Here is a 20074-nt window from a genome sequence, read left to right as displayed (position 1 = left end):
CTGCTGCTTAGGCACCGGTGAGGAGGAACAGTGCTGTGCAGAGCCCAATGCCAGCAGAGCATGCTGCAGAGCGTGCCGCACTGATGCCGAGGTGCTTGGCGTGGGGTCCGAGCGGGAGGGCTCCAACACAGGACGAAGTGCAGCCTCCATGAGGAGGGCCCTCAAGTGGATATCCTGCTTCTTTTGGGTTCTAGGGCAAAAGTTTTTACAGATTCTGCACTTGTCCTTTCTATGGGACTCCCCCAAGCACTTCAAACAGCTGTCGTGGGGGTCACTAATAGGCATCGGCCTGTTGCATGACGAGCATGATTTGAAGCGGGGGAACAGGGAATGCCCTGCTCCAGGGCGAAGTCCCAGCCAGGACTCTAACTACCAAACTAACTTAATGGCTAACTAATTACCTATAAACTATGTACAAAGAAGACAGCGGTTCTTTACAGCCCATTGTCTAACGCGTTTGCAATGCAAGATGAGGTGCTCCGATCAACCATCATGGGTGGTAAGAAGAAAGTGAGAGATGCTGGCGGCACATAATATACCAGCGCATGGGCGCGGCCTTCAACAGCTGACTCTATGGATATTGCTAAGGCAAAAATCTCTGACGACTGTGAACGTGGGCGCGCACACACCTAGAATGGAATTGACATGAGCAAGCACTCAAAGAACAGTGATATTTGCTAGCATATATAGGCCATCTTAGGTCTAGACTCTTCAAACATTTAAGCATGTGTGCAACACCATAGATATCAAGGGGCAGAGCCTCAACTGTATAAACTGTCATAGTTCCAGTGCTATAATAATTTACACCAGCTGTCCCCAGAAGCGTATGCAGGATGATGACCTAAGTTTACTTAGTAGTAACTATCTTATCTTCTGCAGTGTACCTACATTAGGTATATAACTTAGGTATGCTGTCTGTTTAGTGCACATAAAGGTGCAACTCAGGGATGAAGTAGTTGAGGAAGGCTGCATCGCTGTTTAAAAAAAAATTGTGATAGTGTTTGGCTGCTGACTACACACTTTAGAGGGTCATATAAAAAAGATGCCAAATTATCCTGGACTATTACGGTAATGAAATCAGTGAATACATTCCAGAATAAAAATAAATAAGATACTACATGAGTATTAAAGGTTATAGAAAAATATTGTGTACTATTTTGTACTTCAGTAAAGCGTTAATTTTAGACTGTACTGTAATGCATAGGCACAAGAGGGCAAAATTAGACTGCTTGCAGATAATTTAAAAACAAAGGTAATCCTCATACTAAAAAGTCAACTCATATACAGGCTCTGATCCTGTAATCAAATCCTACATCTGTCCCTATCTTGCAGAGTGGAGATGGCACTCCTCTCAAACTGTGGTGGAAATAGTTCACCATGGCAAAGGCTGATAAGGGAGGAAAGACCATTCTCTCATCTAGTCAGTGCCAAAATCACTGTCAAAGATTTGGTGAATGCTCATGACAAAGCTCCTTGATGAATAGGTAGATCTCTGTACAGGTAGTCAACATCATCTTCTAAAAAGCTGAGTGCTCTGAACAAGTCCAAGTAGGTGCAGGATAACTTTTATTGCTATTTTAAGGAAACATTTCAATTTCCTCATGTCCCGATTGGGTCAAAATCATCCTGTTACCTTTGGAATTGGAAAGTATTAGCAGCATACAAGTACCAGAAGGCTTGGTGAGGAGGGGAGAAAGATTAGTCTCCACTTAGTGAATCCTCATTTTTTTTTGTAGGACCCCTCAGGTCACTATTTACTTGAGCCAAGCTGAACTCTGGTGCTCTGAATAGTATTCCAAATACCTGCACCACTGTTGGTTCAGAGATAGAATTCTCTGATTTGCCTTCTCTCACTCCCAACGAGAGCACATGGCGACAATTTTGACAGGGTTTTCCAAATGTCTAAAAAAGTTCTAAGCACAGGCAGAGAGCTCTTTGCCATCTTTAGGACTGAGAGGAGCAAGAAATTTCAGATTAACAGAAGTTTTGCAGAAAGCTGTAACGTATCTGTTAAGGGCTTTTAATGGATTTGCCTCAGTGTAACCACAGTGTTCGTCTCCAAACACACACACACACAGTCTCTCTCTCTCTGTTGTTGTGAATATTATTTGGGTATCACATAATAAAATAGTTAGACCTACAATGAAAAAGCTTTTCCCTTTAGAAATGAATTCTTTTCTTAAAAGATGGCGATTCCCTTTGAGTTTAACTAACAGTTTTTACTATAAACTACTAGTGTTAAAATACAATTACTATGCACACTAAAGTTCCTAAATGTGGATCAGGTCTCCTCTTGACTGAAGACATTGTTCTCCAAAAATGTTATTGTATATAGCCATCTACTATTATATCTGAATAACTGGAGTAAACCTCAAACCACGGCTATTTGTAGAGGTTTTTATTAGTATTTTTATATGCACTATTATTTTCTAGTAGAAATTTAGCTATTATCCCAAAAGCAACATTTCATTGTGTAGCCTTTTAAGCACAGAATTTCATTCAGTGCAACTAAAATATTAGTAACATTTGGTGGAGAGTCTTTAGAATTATTTTTGATTTTCTAAGGTCTCATGTATACAGGAGGGTTGTTATCACTTTAAAAAAAAAGATTTAGTAAACCATTGTAAAAGGCCATGTGGACACTCTTCTTTCAGTTTGAGAGGCTTATTTAGGTTTAGCTTAACCCTGTTCCCACTCAATTTGAGCCAAACTGAAATAACCTTAGTTTAAACCACAGTAAGTGCCAAACAGCCTTTTGCACTGGTTTAGTTAAATTGGTTTAAAAAAAAATCACACCTTAAATTAAAGCAATGCTATTTTCTTGTGTGGATGAACCTTAAGTTTTTGCAGTCTCGTGAGTCCATTAATCTTACTGCCAATTAAATAATACTGTGAACCGACTACTCCATGTTTAGTGTAGCTTTTTAGTCATTTGAAAGGGACATGTCAGTGAATATATTAAAAATACAATAATTCACCCTGAGTGTGATTCCACTGTAGTCAATGGAGTTACACCAGGGATAAATTTATCCCACTAGTGTTTAACTTACATAAAATGTATTTTAAATGTATTCCATATTACAAAGTCCCAAGTTATTTCTTCGGATATTATTTCTTTGCTATGCGTTGCGAAATTATACATAGTGATATTGGTTCACTCACACTGTGAGTCAGCCAAAGATTACAAGCTGTAGCAGGAAGTCTTGCGTAAAGCAATGTCTGTATGCAGAGACTTCTACATGATGTTAAAATGCAAAACAGTAACAAGACAGTAACAAAGTATTCCAAAGTTTTAAAATAAAGTTCTTTTATTTCAAAATAGTGTTTTACAATTACACAGATCCAGTTAATATAAAATACAAATAGTAACTTACCAATTTGTAAAAAACAGGGCCAGTTTGCAAAACTGTAAAACTGAAACACTGTGAAATGTCCACCAGAAATTTTACAAACTTGATGAGTACTGATTTTTTATTTAAACTACATTTCACATTGTCTACTTTTAGTTCTGCTTGTTTTTGTTACACAAGGTGCTCATAAGATTGCCTACAGAATGGACATAACAAAAGAGAATTTTAAGAATATAAATATTAAAAAAGTTCTTTAAACTACTCACTAATGTTCTCTGCTGCAGAGATAAATATTACAAAAATGCTAATATTTCTATGACAAAGAATAGCAGAATAGATTTAAATGTTAAACAAATCACACGGTTAAAAATTTCAGAATTAAATGTGCAATAATCTGATGATAGTTCCAAGTCATTGGAAGGCTTTAAATGTCCTATTAACTGCTAGTATTTTCACTTCCTAATATTTCACAAATCAAGTGGACACAAGAGAAATATTAAAATTAGGTATATATAAATATCCAGATTCTGATTATATATAAATTATAAACAGAGCTCTTCTTGGTTTTGGTTTAACAATATTGGGACTATACTCTTTAGAAAAAAAATGAAATATGTGCATTTCCCACCTTTTTCTACTTTGAACCCAAAACATTTCCATTTGTAAAGCATCCTACAAGCAGAACCATTTGTGTGTATAACAATCTAAGTGAACAAACAAACCTTAAACCATGAAAAGGTAGTTTGCATAGACCATAATTGTTTGCCCATCTATAGCAGCCTGTGGTATAGTAATTTATTTTCAAGAACAATACTAAACAATTCTTAAAATTCAATATTTACTAAAAGCTTAATAATGCAGATGTTCAGTTTTCCAGAAATCTATAAACCAAAATGTGACTGCTCTGGCACAAAGAGAAGACATAGGAAGCCCTTCTCCCCTGACTCACAAACGCATTCAAAACAAGGGATAGCCGTAGCTTATTTGGCTGTGCTAAGCAACACAGGGGATGGGACAGTTAGCACAGTTTTTAGTGCTACCTGGTTCCAGAGAACATTTCCCCAACACCACCGTGGTGATATCCATCAGCGTTGTGCTGGGGGGAAGCACTGTCTACACTTTCCCAAGGTGCAGCAAGTCCTACTGCTCACGGTGATGCCCCCAGTTTCCCCAGAGGCATTATATCTTACAAAGGCAAAATGCCTCCAGGCACTGCCACTCAGTCAGCATGCCTCTTCCCCCGTCCCAGTGAGGTTCAGACTAAAAGGAGTCATAAATAAGCCCCATCGGCCTGATTCTGAGCTCAGTTATTTTATCAGTTTAACAATGTAGATTTTTATTATAGTGTCCATTACCATAATATCTGAGCACTTCCTTAATGAAGGTACACCATTAGAAAACGGTGACAGTGGAGAAACACCTGGTTTACCTTAATGTGAGATCAGAATCTGGATCTATCTATGTAGCAAAAAGAGATGGGAAAAGCTACTGTAATAACTGCCAAAAAAAAATAGATAAAGATACCTGCTGAATAAATCTGCATTGAACTGGAATATACCACAATCCTGGAGAGGTCAAGGCAGAAGGAAACACCTCCCTAGTTCCACAGAATTGTGAAGGATACAGCTATTTTAAGGTTATAATTTTCAGTGAGAACTCACAGTAGTAAGCACTACTAGTCAGTGTTTACACGACCAGGCCCTAGGTAAGAACAATGTGTTCACCGTGAATTTCACATTCCCATGCTCTTTCAGTTTGTCACATTTGCATACATTGAATTCTTTACATTGGAAAGAACTGTTTTAGGGTCAATTCACTTTAAGGAAATGTGATATTACTCATCAAGGACTGTTGTAGTGAGACCTAAATCTACTAGGACCAACAAGCTACAAACAGGAAATATGGAGTCTAGATAGCAAAGTTAAACATGTGAGATCAAGACGTACAGGTAGTTTATATAACAGAACAAATGAGGCAGAGGTATTGAGGGGAGAAACTAGCAGATGCTAAGGTAAATGGGCACCATTATTTCTCAACATCTGGAAATTGTGTAATCACTAGCTAAGTTGGGCCAGAGTCTGTTCTCAATTACACTGGGAAAATTTAGACTTACTGAGAAAATCTAGATATACATGGTGTAATTAAGAGAAAAATTTGGCCCATTGAATCCTATGTGTTTTTAAAAGACATTACTACAGTTCCTTCAGTTTTAAAGCGACACAATCAGCTTAAAAGTAACTATTTGAAAATTCTTTACATACTGTTTATAAGTAACACTTAAAAGAACCAATATTTGAGAATAAGATATTTCATAAGTTTACTTTCTACACTTGATAGTACTTCCTCTCTAGCTGGTTTCACTATTTCCTCTGACTGCCCATTCCCCCTGTTTGTGTGGGTCTTTCCTACAGCAGAGGAAGGAGGATGGGGGCGGGGGAGGGGGGGGAGAGAAAATTAAATTAGGAAATGTGGTTGTAAAGCCACAAAAACTGGTAGGTTTAGAATCTCAATTTTTTTTTCATGATATTCCTTAAAATAATCAGAGTGATTGAGCATCTAACTGAGAAATGGTATGTTTCATGTTTGCCTAGGCTTTCAAAACCTTGTTCTAAAACTGATCACTTCAAGTAACATTGACACTGAAGGGAAATACAGGTCCCATATAAAAAGTTTATTGTGGTTTGGAAGACGGTGGGTGAAATCCTGGCCCTTTTTAAGTCAATGACAAAACTCTCATTGACTTAATTTACCTGGATTTCACCTATTATCAGTATTCACCATGGTAAGCACAGGGAATCTCTCTCAAACCAATGGAATCTTTCAAAACAGAAGAAACATTTCAATGTGACCACTGCACCAAGACCAATTGTAGATTCCCACTGCATATTTTAAATTCACTTTGAAATATAATAGGCCAAAGTTACTTCAAACCATAAAAGGTTGAAGTAAAGACATTTTGCTTTCAAGAACTCCTGCAAAAGTGTGTTAGGTATGGAAGGCTATTCAAGCATTTAAGCATTAAAGTAGGTGAGGGGAAAATATTTAAGGCTACTTTGCAGTCTTTTCTCTGGCCAAAAACTTAACTCAAATTGCTATTTTAGCCAAGCAAGGCCTATTGTATCAGGCCTTTAAGTTGATTACAGCCAACTATTCCATTTGCAAAGCCAAAGAGGGTTGGAAAGTAACTAGAATTTCACATACTAAACCATAAAACATTTGTTAAAGTACAGGTTTTTTGTTTTCTCTAAAGATTCTTTAAACATAGCAAATTAACAGTGCAAATACTAGGTTGCTGTGTGAGACTCTTACCTTATTTTTCTTCAAAAGTAATTTTAAAAGCTCTCCAGTTTTTAACAGAATTTAAAAAAAAAAGATACAAATATTTCATGTTGGGAAACAAATCCCACAGCATTCCATACAGATTTCCAAGCAGTCTGATGATTCGCAACAAGCGTCCATTATGCCACAATCCATGTCACAAGGGGAGTTACAGTCATCCCCCATTTCATCCCCACAGCAACAACAGCAGGCCTCCGATGTACAGATGCCACAGGAAGCTTGTCCCAGAACAATATTACAGAGGGTGAGAAACTCACAAAACAAGCAAGCCAGGATACAGTGAACACAGCAATCTTCGTAAGTACCAGTTTTGTAGCGTGCCGCATATAAAAAAAAAAAAAGAGGGGAAAAAAGGACAAATCAGTATTACATTTTATGTGCAAATATGTCGCATAATAATTACTGGCACTGCTTTACAATCTGCCAAGCTTCCCCTCCCCTGCAACATGAAGTTCAAATTTTGTGTCCTCCTCTTCAAGGTCACAACACAGTCAGCTTAAATCTTGGATCTCATCTTGTATGTCCCCCTCCATTAGTCAATTATGCTAGCCTCGATGCCAGGCTTCATGTCCTTTCTCTCCTCTTGTTTTCACATCACCCCCTGCATATCTCTATCATCTCCTCATTCAAATTTGTCCAAACTTACTTCTTCCATGACACCCATAAATTACCTGATTATGAAAGAAATATCAAGTTATCTAAAGTGACTGCTTCCTTTTGGTCTACCTTTGCATCTGTCTTCTAGATTGTAAACTCACCATATTTTATATCTGTGCCATATATGGTACCAACCACAGAGCTGGCATATAAACATGTTAGTTTCTTCTAGCAGGATCAGTTTGTGTGGTAAAGGTCCAATACAATTTATGTACTGTTTACTTTTACTGTTCATACTGTATTGGGGACCTTTGCTACACGTAATTTTATAGTTGTGTGACTAAGGACAGGAGAACTGGTGCTGGGGGGAGGAATAGAATTAAGAACCATACCTCAGCCACATTTCAAGTCAAATCAAACCCAACTATTTTGAGAGCCACCTTCATGAGACATAATTCATAAGAGAAACAAAGACAAAAACAGAACACTGAAACTTTATGAACTGAGAGTTGGTCCCAGCTGCTTATAATTTATGCATAAATTATGTGCTTGCTTGTTGCTGATGTTTATGGAAAAAAGTAGTTATAGCCAAGGAGATGCCACCACAGCATGAGGATTTTGCTTTCTCTGTGATATCAGAGAAAGTAATCCCAAAACCAGCCATATCAACATGCTATATATACACACATCTACATTTTCAACAATGAAGAAAAAAATCTGTTCTGATCCCACATTTTAAATTATTCCTCAGCACAATTCTCTTATTAGTATTAGATTTAATTAATTTTTAAAGCTAACTGGAAATTAGAACTAAACCTGAACTGAAATATCCTGCTGTCATGGGCACCAGTAAGTCACACATGGTAAATGAGAAAGTGCACTTGACTGCTACCCCACACATCATCGGTTGGAGAGATGGCACCCAAATAATGAATACATGTAATCACATCAAATAATTGTCACACAAAGATTGGAAGAACAGCAAAACATTGAGCACTGAGAAGAAAATTATAGTACTGAGGCATACATTTATCAGATTGTCATCAAAATCAACCCAAAGAAAACCCAATTACATACAGTATGTTCTGAAATGCTCAGCTTAACCCCCCCGATATAGGTCCATATATCATGCACACAAGTTTGATTTTGTGTTCATCATTCAGCAACAGATACTATTTGGGGAGGAGTATATTTAATCTGAAAGAGACATGAATACTTAGAACACAAATGAAACTTTTAAAGTTGCAAGACTTTTTAAAGCAAAAGGACACTACAGGGTTACATCTTTAAAGCTGTGGAATATTGTAAGAAATTAACGGCTCACTTGGACGTAAAACAAATCTGATCAGAATGGGCAATCAGTTTTGAAAATTAGACAGACTAAAACATAAATTAGATTAATATTTATAACTCAGTGGAGAAAATATAGTCCTAGTGTTTTTTCTACTGGTACACTTGTAAGTTAGTCTGTCCTTTCAAAAACACTTGATGCCAAACTGTTTAGCTATTTATAAACAGTTATCGCAAGGTGATTTTCATGCTAACCTACAAATGTAACCAGAGGCAACAGTGATGATAACATAGCACTCAAGAATACAGTAACAATTTTAGATGCTCACTTGTAGACCATGTCACATTTTGAAAGGCTTTATGGAAAAACGTGACCAAACTATATCTGTGAAGTCCAGATGTGGTATAATAAATGAGCTTACTAACTTATTTATAGTAGGCAGAGTCCAAACTGATGTACTAAATTTGGAAGAAATCTTATTTAAGTCAGTGTACGTACTAAAGATACGTCTACACTGTAAAAAAAGGGGTGACTATAAGTACATCCATACTATCTTTAATTTCTCACAACTCAGTAACCTCAGTACATACGCAGAGTTCCTGGCGGGCTTGTACTGGCGCAGCTAACCCATGCCAAAGCCCATATTGCCAATCACATCTTCATTTGCGGCATAGATATACCCTGAGTGATTGTGATCAAGCAAGACTTATGGGTTTTTACATACATTTAATAGCTGAGAAATTAAAATTATAAATGTGTATTTTTGACATTAAAGGCGAATTAGAATTTCTGGTAGGAAACAGCAAAGTTGCAGTTCTCATGTTTTAAAAAAATAAATGAATGAGGTGATTTCATTGAGCCAGTTGACACAGGAAAGCGTTGACAAGAGGATTATCAGGAGCAGTAGGTAAGAACATTGTCATCTGCATACATAAATATCTTAGGTTAGGTGCAGTACTTAAGCCAACAAATGAATTTATATAAATAATAAATAGAGGTGGCCTAGAATAAACCCTCAAGATGCAGTAAAGCCAGAGAAAGAGCGAGAAAAACAAAACAACTCTCTCAGAAATTCCTTAGCGTTGTGTGGTAAGGAGAACTGCGAGACGCAAATGCTGATAAGCTTTAGCAGTTTTTAAAAAAAAAAACAACCACTTTGCTTATGTCTGTTAAAGTGGCTTCTTTATATGGAAAAAAATCCTATACCTATATAAGTGACCTTCATCCAAAACTCTGCAGATATGTGAAATGAAGTTGGGAAATATTAGCTAAGTGAATTTGACCAAAGCCACAGGGACTGTGATTAATTAGCTTGCTGTCATGGAGACCATGTCATGGAATTAGCTGGGGACCATAGATTTGTTCAGGTACAATTTCCTCTCTCATTTTTGATGTAAAGTAACTAGAGGTAGAAGACAACAGTCACATGAGTCTATGGAATGTCCACATTTGAGGAACTGTTATTTTTATTATTCTCTACCCTCAAAACAGGCAGATAGACAGAGGTTAACAACGAAAGAAAACAGGTAATGATTTTGAGTAGACTGCAGGACATTTCACAACTGTTACACAGAGAGATAAAGGCCAAAATACAGAAACACATACACTAACCTTCATCACTGCCTCCTTTTCCAGCGATGTGTAAATCAGAGATAGAGGCAAACAGACACACTCAGGATATAGCACACATTGATATACTGGCTTTTAAAGCAAGAAGCAAAAAACTCACCAGAGTCTACTTTTCAGTTCTCAGTGTAGAGAAAGACATTCCGTGGAACCTGCAAAGCTTTCCATTATGTAGATATTTACTGAAGCAGACCGATTGTGTTGGTCTACATAAAGCTACTTCACTCTTGGCTAATTATCAAAGGCCAAAGCTATCCATGCATGCTCAATTACACAAAGAAATGATGCACTGTTAATTTTGGCTGATGGTTCTATTATGGGTGTCACTATGGATGTTTTTTCTTTCATCTCTTCTTCACAGGAGTGAAGCAGAAACTTATGCACATACTGTTTATTCTGATCTAAGCTGCCCTGACGTAGCAAACTCACACATTCTCCACTCAGAAGATACTTAGTTTCCTATAAAAAGAAAAGGAGTATTTGTGGCACCTTAGAGACTAACCAATTTATTTGAGCATAAGCTTTCGTGAGCTACAGCCCACTTCATTGGATGCATGAAGCTGTAGCTCACAAAAGCTTATGCTCAAATAAACTGGTTAGTCTCTAAGGTGCCACAAATACTCCTTGCCTTTTTGCGAATACAAACTAACACGGCTGTTACTCTGAAACCTTAGTTTCCTATGAGGTTTACTAGCCTACACAGACTTCAGAGAATGAAAAGAAAAAAAAGGCATAACATCTGTGTTACTTTCTTTATCCTTTCAGTGACCAGTGACTCAACTGTATGATGAACAAGAATTTTGGGCCATGTTTCAAGGGCAAAGTTGAAACATTAATGAAACTTTTCCCCGCCCATGCTATTGATTTTAAATCTGGACTCTGAACAGCTGTGTTGGACTAGAAGATTATAGAATATGTTGTGATGAGCAAGTTGTTATCACCACATCCACCTAACCTCAGGTTTTTGGTGACTCTCAGTAGTTTCTCCAAAATCTCTATACTTTGGTTGGTACCAGAGGTACCATAGCCAAAAGTACAACTGACCCGGAGGTTATGTTGAATAGAACACACTAGTAAGAGCAGAGTTCTAGTTGTATCAATTTAGATGGAATATATGAGCCAAAGGTATTAACATAACCAAGTCACTGTCCAATGTTAAACAACTTTAAACAAGTTTCAGAGTAGTTAGTCTGTAGCTGCAAAAAAGAAAAGGAGTACTTGTGGCACCCCTTAGAGACTAACAAATTTATTTTATTTTCAAATAAATTTGTTAGTCTCTAAGGTGCCACAAGTACTCCTTAACTTTAAACAAGGTTCAGGATTTGGTATACAGAGACCTCAGCCTGGTTAGTACCATGGCAAGCACACTATTAGAAATCCTTTCAACCTTTTATGAAAGTTAAAAAAAAAAAAAAAAAAGGAAAAGCAGTTTAAAGCATTTGAAATGTAAAGCATTGAATACGGTTTTCATTTTATCACCTTCCTTTGCTCCCTTTCCCCTTAGCTGGGGAGCATTTTTAGAAGGGAAAATCCTCTTCTTTGATAGACTCGTAGATTGCATTAAAGATAACTGTCCTTTTGGGGAAAAGAGAAGTTTGTAGGGATAGTTTGTAGCAAGCTGTTGTTAAAGTTTGATCTGTTTCGTAGAAGACAAAAGAAGACAAACACTTGCAAAAGGAGGGAGAAAAACCCCCAGCAAAGATTGAAGTGCAGCTTCTGTCACTGCTGGAGAAAAGAGAAGGATCGGAAAGAGAAGAAATAAAGTAGGGGAAGAAAAAGACACATAAGGGGAGGCAGAAGGAAGAGACAAGTCTCACATCCAAAGTAATATTTGAGATTTAATCTTGGGTTTACGAGCATATGCAACAGATCAATGTGCTGCAGAAACCACACACATGCCCGGCTGTGGTACTGGCAGATGTATCCTAGTTCTTCCATCTCCAAAACTATAAGTGTGTCTGTCACTTGGCCTAGTTGATCTCTCTCTTAGTGGGTGGTAGAGGGTCCCTTATATTCTTTGTAAGTCAGTCACTTAAAGGCAACAGGACACACACCACTGGTATATTACACAGGATTCAGTCAAAAAGATAATTTCAGGTTTTTCAATACTCCTTTGTAGACAGTTATGTTTCTACTCCTTTCATAAGATTCTGAAACACTTTTTCCCAGGCTCCAAAACCAAGTCCTACAGATTACTTAACTAGAAGATCTTGGATAAGCACAAATATTTTTGATGATAGTGCTTGTATGAAAGATTGTTTCCAATGGAGTTTATTTCCACTTACATAAAAAAACACAGCAGGTGCTACAGATGAGTCAGAAGTGGAACACATTAAGCCAACTATCTGGAACATGAGTTTCATTTTACATTCCCAAAGATGAGCAAAAATCATGGAAAAAGAATAAAGCCAGCAACCTGGGGGTGGAGTGTATCTTTTTGCAACTTTTTAAACACCTATTCTTTTCTGTTGCAATACAGTCTTCCTCTTTATACTGTAATACAAAGTAGGGTTGCTGGGCCTAAAACTGTCTCCTGATAAACCACAACAGCCAAAGGTTTGAACTAAAGCCACTATTCACCTCAGTGACATGCTAACTTCAAAAAAATCTCTCTTTGTGCAGAAAAAACATTCATCCATTTTTAAAAATTGGACATTTCCTAACATAGTGTAGGCTGGAGAAACTGGGGCCCACACAGTCACAACAGCATTCTTTAGTTCTTCATCTCCCAGTTTGCCATCCCACATAGCAGTGCCCCTTCACCATAAACCAAGATATATTTGCCTTAAAGTTAATGGTGCAGCACTTTTGGTAATCAGGTTTCCTCTATTTTTGATCAGGTGTAGAACTTGCTCTTTATAACAGACTGTGTCAGAGTGCTGGGCAACAGCAACTATGCAGCACTCTGATCACTGTAGCACCAATTAAATCACATGTTGTTTACTAGCAGAGTCTCTCCAGGTGGTCTGGGTGCACAGAGGAAGACAGGGGCAGAGAGAGAGCCCTGTTACATAGACCTTTTCTCTTTCACTCTCCTCCCCACAAATCTAAAACAATTTCTAATTTCTCAACATCCTTTTTAAAGTGTGGACACCAGAACTGGACAAAGTATTTCAGTAATGGTCTCATTAATGCAATATATAGAAGTAACACCACCTCCTTCCACTTACTCAATACCTGATCATACATCCTAGGATTGCATTTACTCTCTTTGCCTCTGCACTGGACTGGGGGCTCATTTCTCTTGTTTATGCAGTACAACCCTTAAGCCCTTTCCAAAATCACTATTTGCCAAGATACCATCCCCTATCCTGTAAGCGTGACCTACATTCATTGTTCCTAGATGTATGAACTTGCTTCTGGCTGTATTAAAACGTACATTACTCAAATCAGCCCAGCTCACCAAGTGATCCAAATTGCTCTATGGAAGCGTACCTGTCCTTACCATTATTTACTACTTCATCAATGTAACTGTCTCCTGCAAACTAGCAATGATTTTGTGTTTTCCTCCAGATCGTTGAAAATAATATTGAAGAACATTGGGCCATTCAGTGGGATGCCACAACAAACACTGCCATTGAACAACAATTGCTCAGTTACTTTTTGAGACATATCAGTTAGTTAATCCATTTAGTATGTGCTACATTGATTTTGAATAGTGCTGTTTTCGTAATCAGAAAATTGTGTAGTACAAAGTCTAACGGAAGACTAAGAATGACATAGTTCCTTTTATGAACCAAACTTGTAATCTTATCAAAACACAATATCAAGTTCAACCAGACCTATTTTCCCTAAAGCCATGTCAATTGGCATTAATTATTATACCATTCTTTAATTCTTTACTAATTGCATCCCAAATCAACCCTTCCATGATTTTGCCTGGGATCAACATTAAGCTAACCAACCTGAAGTTACCCAGGTCATTCCACTGAGCTTCTGTTAACTATTAGCACACTACTAACTTTTTTTCTCAGTTCTGTATTTTAAGATTTCTTGGACAGGGTTCTAAAAACTCCTTGTCAGTGTCAGAACAAATGGGCAATAAATACCACAAGCTAGTCAAGGTTCTGCAGCTCAAACAGTGCATATGCACAAAGTTACTTTCGGTAGATTTGGGAAGATCCAACCTAGGTTTGGACCTAGCAGTCTTAACTTCTTACTATTATTTATTTTTGCCAAATGAGAGATTCACCGCTCACAATTTAGGGAGCAAAAGACCCAAAAATGAACAAAACTTTCCCAGGGTCCCGCAAAAATTGTATTTAACAGCAAACTTTGGTTTAAAAACAACTTTCTCTGTTTGAAATATACTTTCTGAAAACTAACAGTCCCTTTCTTTATCACTATTTCTTTTAAGAACATGTTCAGTATCTTAGAGGTTGCACACATGCAGCACATTGCTGCAAGTGGATGATAACTCCTCAAAAAAAAATTTAAAAAAAGCCACTTTAACTACAACAAACAGCAAGGATCTAAGTTAGGGTAAAGCCTTGCTGCCTAAACTTAACTTTCCATAACCAAAGTTTGCCAAATCATTCCTCGTTTTTAGTTATATATTTTAATGTCACTTTGTTTTTAAGGGTCACAATAATTATTATAACTAGCAGTATTAGCATAACATTTTTTATCTTCCTTACACACATTAACAATTCCTCAGTATCCCAGTTTAATATGCAAGACTGAAACAAGCATTTTTTGAAACAAGGTTAGCTTCCCTTCTGCTATCTCCACCCACTTCTTTTATTTAAACTGGGTAGATCTGTTTAACAAACAGATTTTAAGAGATCCATTACATGACCATCTAAACTGCACAAGATCAGCCAAAGTTAAATTGCAACACGTATAGCAAAAACACACATGCAGGCTGATCTTTGCTTCTTTTACAATACTTGACACTAACCTGTCACAAACTGACTCAATAAGCTTTCATACCAGGCAGGCAGGTCATATACAATAAAAGGTTTTCATGTCTGTAATGGTAAATAAGCTCACTTACAGAATGCAGACCTTGGTCAGCTTTTTAGCTAACTATATTCACACAGTTCAGACAACTCAAAACAGATCTCCCAAGCACTCTGCTGTCTCACAGCAAGAATCAAAAAGGGCAAAACCGCAATCAAAGTGGCAGTTGAGGTCCTCAGCAGGGGTTTGCTCAAGGCCCATACAGAGAGATGAACAGAAGTCTCAGCAGGTGTTACAGGTCTCATGCAGATCGGAGGAGCAGACCTGGAGAAAGCCAAGGATGAACACAGAGCACTGTCAGAAGAGACAGGCCACAACCAAAGCAGCACAGCAGTCTGAGACAAACAAGAGACAAGCTGAAGAGAAGCCAGCTGAACAAAAGTAAAATAATGATGATGATGATAATAATTAAATTAAATAGAGATATGGTTTACATTTACAAAGCAGTGTACAAGAGGTAACAGATTAAAAAAACTGTTATCTATGTGATCAACCCCCTCTCCAGCTGCTGTGCACATCACCTTGAAAATATTCAATATTCCTAAGCAAAATAGTGAACTAAAATTTTAAATACACAAACAGGCCACAAACAGTACAGTTCTCCCTATTTTAGGAAAAAATATAAAAATGTGAAACACGAGAAGACACAGGATAGTTTAAGCATTTTAAAAGCTGACAAAAGTCATTTCTCTTCTTCGGGAAAATTAAAAAGCTACCTGAAATAAACAGGCATATAACCTTGCGCAACAAAAGGAAGCTCATAATGTGAGCTCTTGAAACACAATCTGATAACATTACTTTTCTGTGTAAACAACTGCTATCATTGTGATGTGATTGTCAATCTCTTTGTTAGGGAAGATAAGGTTCACAATATGAAAAAGGTTTTAGAAACTATGCCCAAAATTTGTGCACATCATTGCTGGGTGGATAAATGTATAATGTTAGTTACAGCACTGAGGCGTGTGAACCTATATATTTGTCCAGCTAACTATATTTGTTACTTTGAATATAGTTAAAGAAGATTGCATATGCATTTGATTAATAATAAGCAAATTAGCCTTCTATAAGAAGTTACAAAAGGGTAACATTCTCCTAACTGCCTTCAGAGCTGGACCACTGGAAAGCAGCGGCTGTTGGTTGGACACCCAGCTCTGAAGGCCATGCCACTGCCAGCCGTAGTGCAGACGTGCTTCTCCACTGCTGCTGGTGGCAGTGCTGCTTTCAGAGCTGGGCGTCTGGCCACCACTCCCAGCTCTGCCTTCACACACAACGAAGGGGATCATGAGCAAATAAAGCGGAGAACTGTTCTAAATAAATGTTCTTTTCTGGAGTGGTGATTTAGTCCCTGTGCATTATTTCATTTAGGTCAAATGACCAGTACCAGTGTGTCCACTTGGGGGTTTAATCAACAAAAGGAGTGATGAGAGAGCAAGACGAATATTTCCTGCATGATAAGGACTTATACAAACATCACCAACAGTCTCCACAACTGCACCTCCACTTCCAGCAGAATAAACTACTCAAGTGCTGAAAAAGTTGCCAGCAGGTTTATCCTATTTTTTGACACAGATGCAGAAGTGCCTGCCATAGGACCACAATGCAAAATAAACCAAGTTACTGAAGAGAAAAATAACATTTTCCACAGATGTGTATTCATCACCTGATACCTCCATACAGTTTAATTACGACACAATAAAGCTATGCTGCACTCAAACTGAAAACAGTTGAACCTGAGCAACAATTTCAGCAGCTGTCTTAGATCATACTATTCAGAGCCAAGACAAATTTTCTCACCTCCAAAAACCATAGCATTAAGCACCAAATTAAACATGTCTAATTTTAGCTGTTGGATAATTCTGTATCTAGAGATTATATGTGACAGTGTACTATTTGTGACTATACAGGGAGTGTACTGTATTTTTAATTTACAGGACACAAGTAAGAAATTACCTCAATTTATAAATGATGACACAAAGTGAAGCCACAATTGTATCAATCAGAATCACTCAAACAATGAAAACAGTAAGGACCTGCTAACAGTTCCGTAGCAATTTTTAGGTCTCATTTAGATGCATGTTTTCACATATAAACAATTACTTTATACTTTAAACCCTGTCAGGTAGGGCTTAGATCATTTGTTTAAGCCCGAAGTAACTCGGGAGATCCCTATAAATAAGAGAAGTAAAATAAGCCCTATCTGCCTTTTTATTTTATTTTATTTAAAGAACACCCACTGTATGAACGGATCATACAGAAGGGTCCTCCTGCTTGCCCCTTGCTTCCCCTGGGGAGTAAACAATAGAGGAAGCAAGGGGTAAGCAGGAGGACCCTTCAATTTGATCTGTTCAGTGGACTTGGGGCGTTTAGGGGGGAAAAAAAAGGCCGATAGGGCTTACTTGACTCCTGATTTCCCCAGGACAGACTGTGCATAGCTGAGGCAGGATGTTCCTGGTGCTGCCCCAGCGGCAGTGTTGCTCAGTGCCACCCCTACACAGGCCTTTGTGCAAACTGCACAATCCAGTCCTGACTATAAAGTGTCATTTCTAAGCATACACAGCATAGTATGTGTCACTATTGAAACTTTCCATGTTCCATGTGTTTACAACGTATGGAGGGTCTATGTCGAACTACAAAGTAGCAAATCCACAGGGAACCTCCTGATTTTTCATTTGGGCCAAAGAAATGGGAGCATAATGAGTGAAGGGAAAATCAGACTCAATTTAAACACATATCTAAAAGGGATTATTTTGCTTTGTAATTGATTTTGAAAAGAGAATTAAGTTACTGAGAAGTTGTGCCTGCATATAGGACTCTTGTTACAAGACAATGGTTCATAAGAGATTTCAGGGCCTGAATTGCTGTTGTTTAGTGTTCAATTAAAAAAAAAGTAATACTTCTGCCAATTTTATTTTGAATGTTTACAATTAGCTGTTGAAGACAGAATTGAGAGAAAGGATTTCCCAGTTATGTTCTTAACTATGCCACTGACTTGCTGCACACTGACTTGCATCCAATTGTTCTTTTTATTTTTTGCATGATAAATATCCACTAATTTGAGTGCCTAATTTGAGACATGCTGAACCTGGTTTTCAGAGGGGATAAGTGCATTCACCATCTTAATTAGGTCAGTGGAGTCTCAGGAGTTTAGCATCTCTGAAAAGCAACCTAGAGACGTAAAATTGAACAACAAAAAATTGACATCCTCTATGTTTATAAGTGGTGAGTCAGATTCTTCACTTGTATCAATGTGTTGACTTTCAAATAGAAGTAATTATGGAATTACAGAGCACAGGCAGAAGCAGAGCAAACTTCCTCACAGTGCACTGTGAATGTGCCTCAACCTTGACTCAGGGTTACCACTGCCAGAGATAAGAGAATAATTTAGTATCTAACCTCATTCAATCTTTGCTGAGGTTGTCAATAAGGGTGCTGGTTATCATGCCAATATGACTGTGGCTTTTAGTCTCACGATTGATATTAAATCTTGAATTGGAATTTATAGCTATACCTGCCTCTCTTAGCAGTCAGGTTTCCCCTGAACACCAGTCATGATTAATTTTTTGCCAATAAAGTGACTTCTTAAGTAGCAGTTACAGTCTTACAAATTCCCACTGTACACTTTCCCCGACCCACCAACAGGAGCACCAGTTTTTAGGAATACTAAAATATCCTTTTAAGAGTCTGGATTTTCTAAACTCAGCAATGTTCAGTCCACATGAGCCACATGAATAGCCATGTGTTCAGCCCACATGAGCCACATAAAAAGACAATATGAAAAATAAGTGAGTATGAGGAAAATATTGGGTAGGGAGGTGATGTGGCTTTAAAATGAAATAAAGCAATAGAGGGGTCTAGCAAAGCAAAAGATGGTGCATTTGGAAGTAAATTTGAAAAAAAATGAGAGGGTAACCAGAGAATAATAGCAGGTAGTTGAAAATATCATATGAAAATAAATCCACAGGAACCAGAATGAGCCCCACAGTACCAGTATGAGTGACTCTACCCCTACAGTAATTACACATTTCCACTCAAAAGGAAAGGCCACTGAAGTCAATGGGAATCATTCCACTGCTGTAATAGTCTTTGGTTCAGGCCTGATATGTACTTATCTTCTGATCCCCTTCTCCTTAATCCTCCTTATGCCTCCTCTCCTCCCATCCAGATTGAGAGTCTCCCCCATGTCTCTGAACAAAATTACCTCCCAGTCCCTGTCCCCTATGATTCTGTGTTTTCACCTGTGTTCCCAGACTGCTTAAGCCAGTTCCACCTTCCTCCCCACAACAGTGCATGAAAGCCTGCTTCACCATCAATAAAAGTAAGAGAGCTTCTAGCGTAGCTCCTACTGTAACAGGCAGAAGCAAAGCTTTCTGAGTATATTAGTACTAATGGAAAGACAATGGATTGAAAATGGGCTCAGGAACTCTGGGACCATTAGTGTAATTGTGGGGAGTGAAAAAAACACAGCTAAACATAAGGAAAAATTTTACTTTTATTCATTTAAGCTGGGCATAGGGAAGAGAGCGTAAGAAGCAATTGTTCCATGCAAACTATTTACAGACTAAATATAGTATGATGCATAATAATAATAATAATAATTAATAAAACAAAATCACTGGTCCATTTTTAACTTCTGATTTTCAGACCACACAGGAACTCAGGAAATCTGCTAACAGCAAATTTTCAACAACAAATCTTGCCCTGGGAGAATCTGCCATTACAGGAATTAACACTGTACCAATCTCCCAAACCAATGCTTGTACACTGTTTGTGGTGTATTTGTGAGGATGTTGCCAATTTAGAATTGCAACTATTCAGTCTGAAAATATTATCCAACTATGGTAGAGAAATGTTTGAAAGCAGGAAATCACCTATTGCTTCAATTTCCCTCCAATACTTAATATTTTCCTTT

The 20074-nt window shown here is 37.8% G+C and overlaps 1 protein-coding gene across 4 annotated transcripts in view; it reads right to left on the bottom strand.

The window, feature by feature from the left end:
* Positions 1-20074, bottom strand: part of MDFIC (MyoD family inhibitor domain containing) — a 75423-nt gene that overhangs the window by 8866 nt on the left and 46483 nt on the right. For 2 of the 4 annotated variants that reach the window (XM_073328136.2, XM_073328137.1), the window contains exon 5: positions 2899-6982. The exons of 1 other annotated variant lie outside the window; for it this stretch is intronic. In XM_073328136.2, the coding sequence (XP_073184237.1) occupies positions 6735-6982 (248 nt within the window). In that variant the 3' untranslated portion in view covers positions 2899-6734. Of the gene's footprint in view, positions 1-2898; positions 6983-10311; positions 10356-20074 lie in introns of those variants that run through there. One more of the 4 variants, XM_073328138.2, reaches the window with a different exon arrangement.

The sequence above is a fragment of the Lepidochelys kempii genome, chromosome 1 (genome assembly GCF_965140285.1).
Source record: "Lepidochelys kempii isolate rLepKem1 chromosome 1, rLepKem1.hap1, whole genome shotgun sequence".
Taxonomy (NCBI): domain Eukaryota; kingdom Metazoa; phylum Chordata; order Testudines; family Cheloniidae; genus Lepidochelys; species Lepidochelys kempii.
The sequence above is the reverse complement of the archived record's forward strand: the minus strand, read 5'-3'. Positions and strand labels throughout refer to the sequence as shown.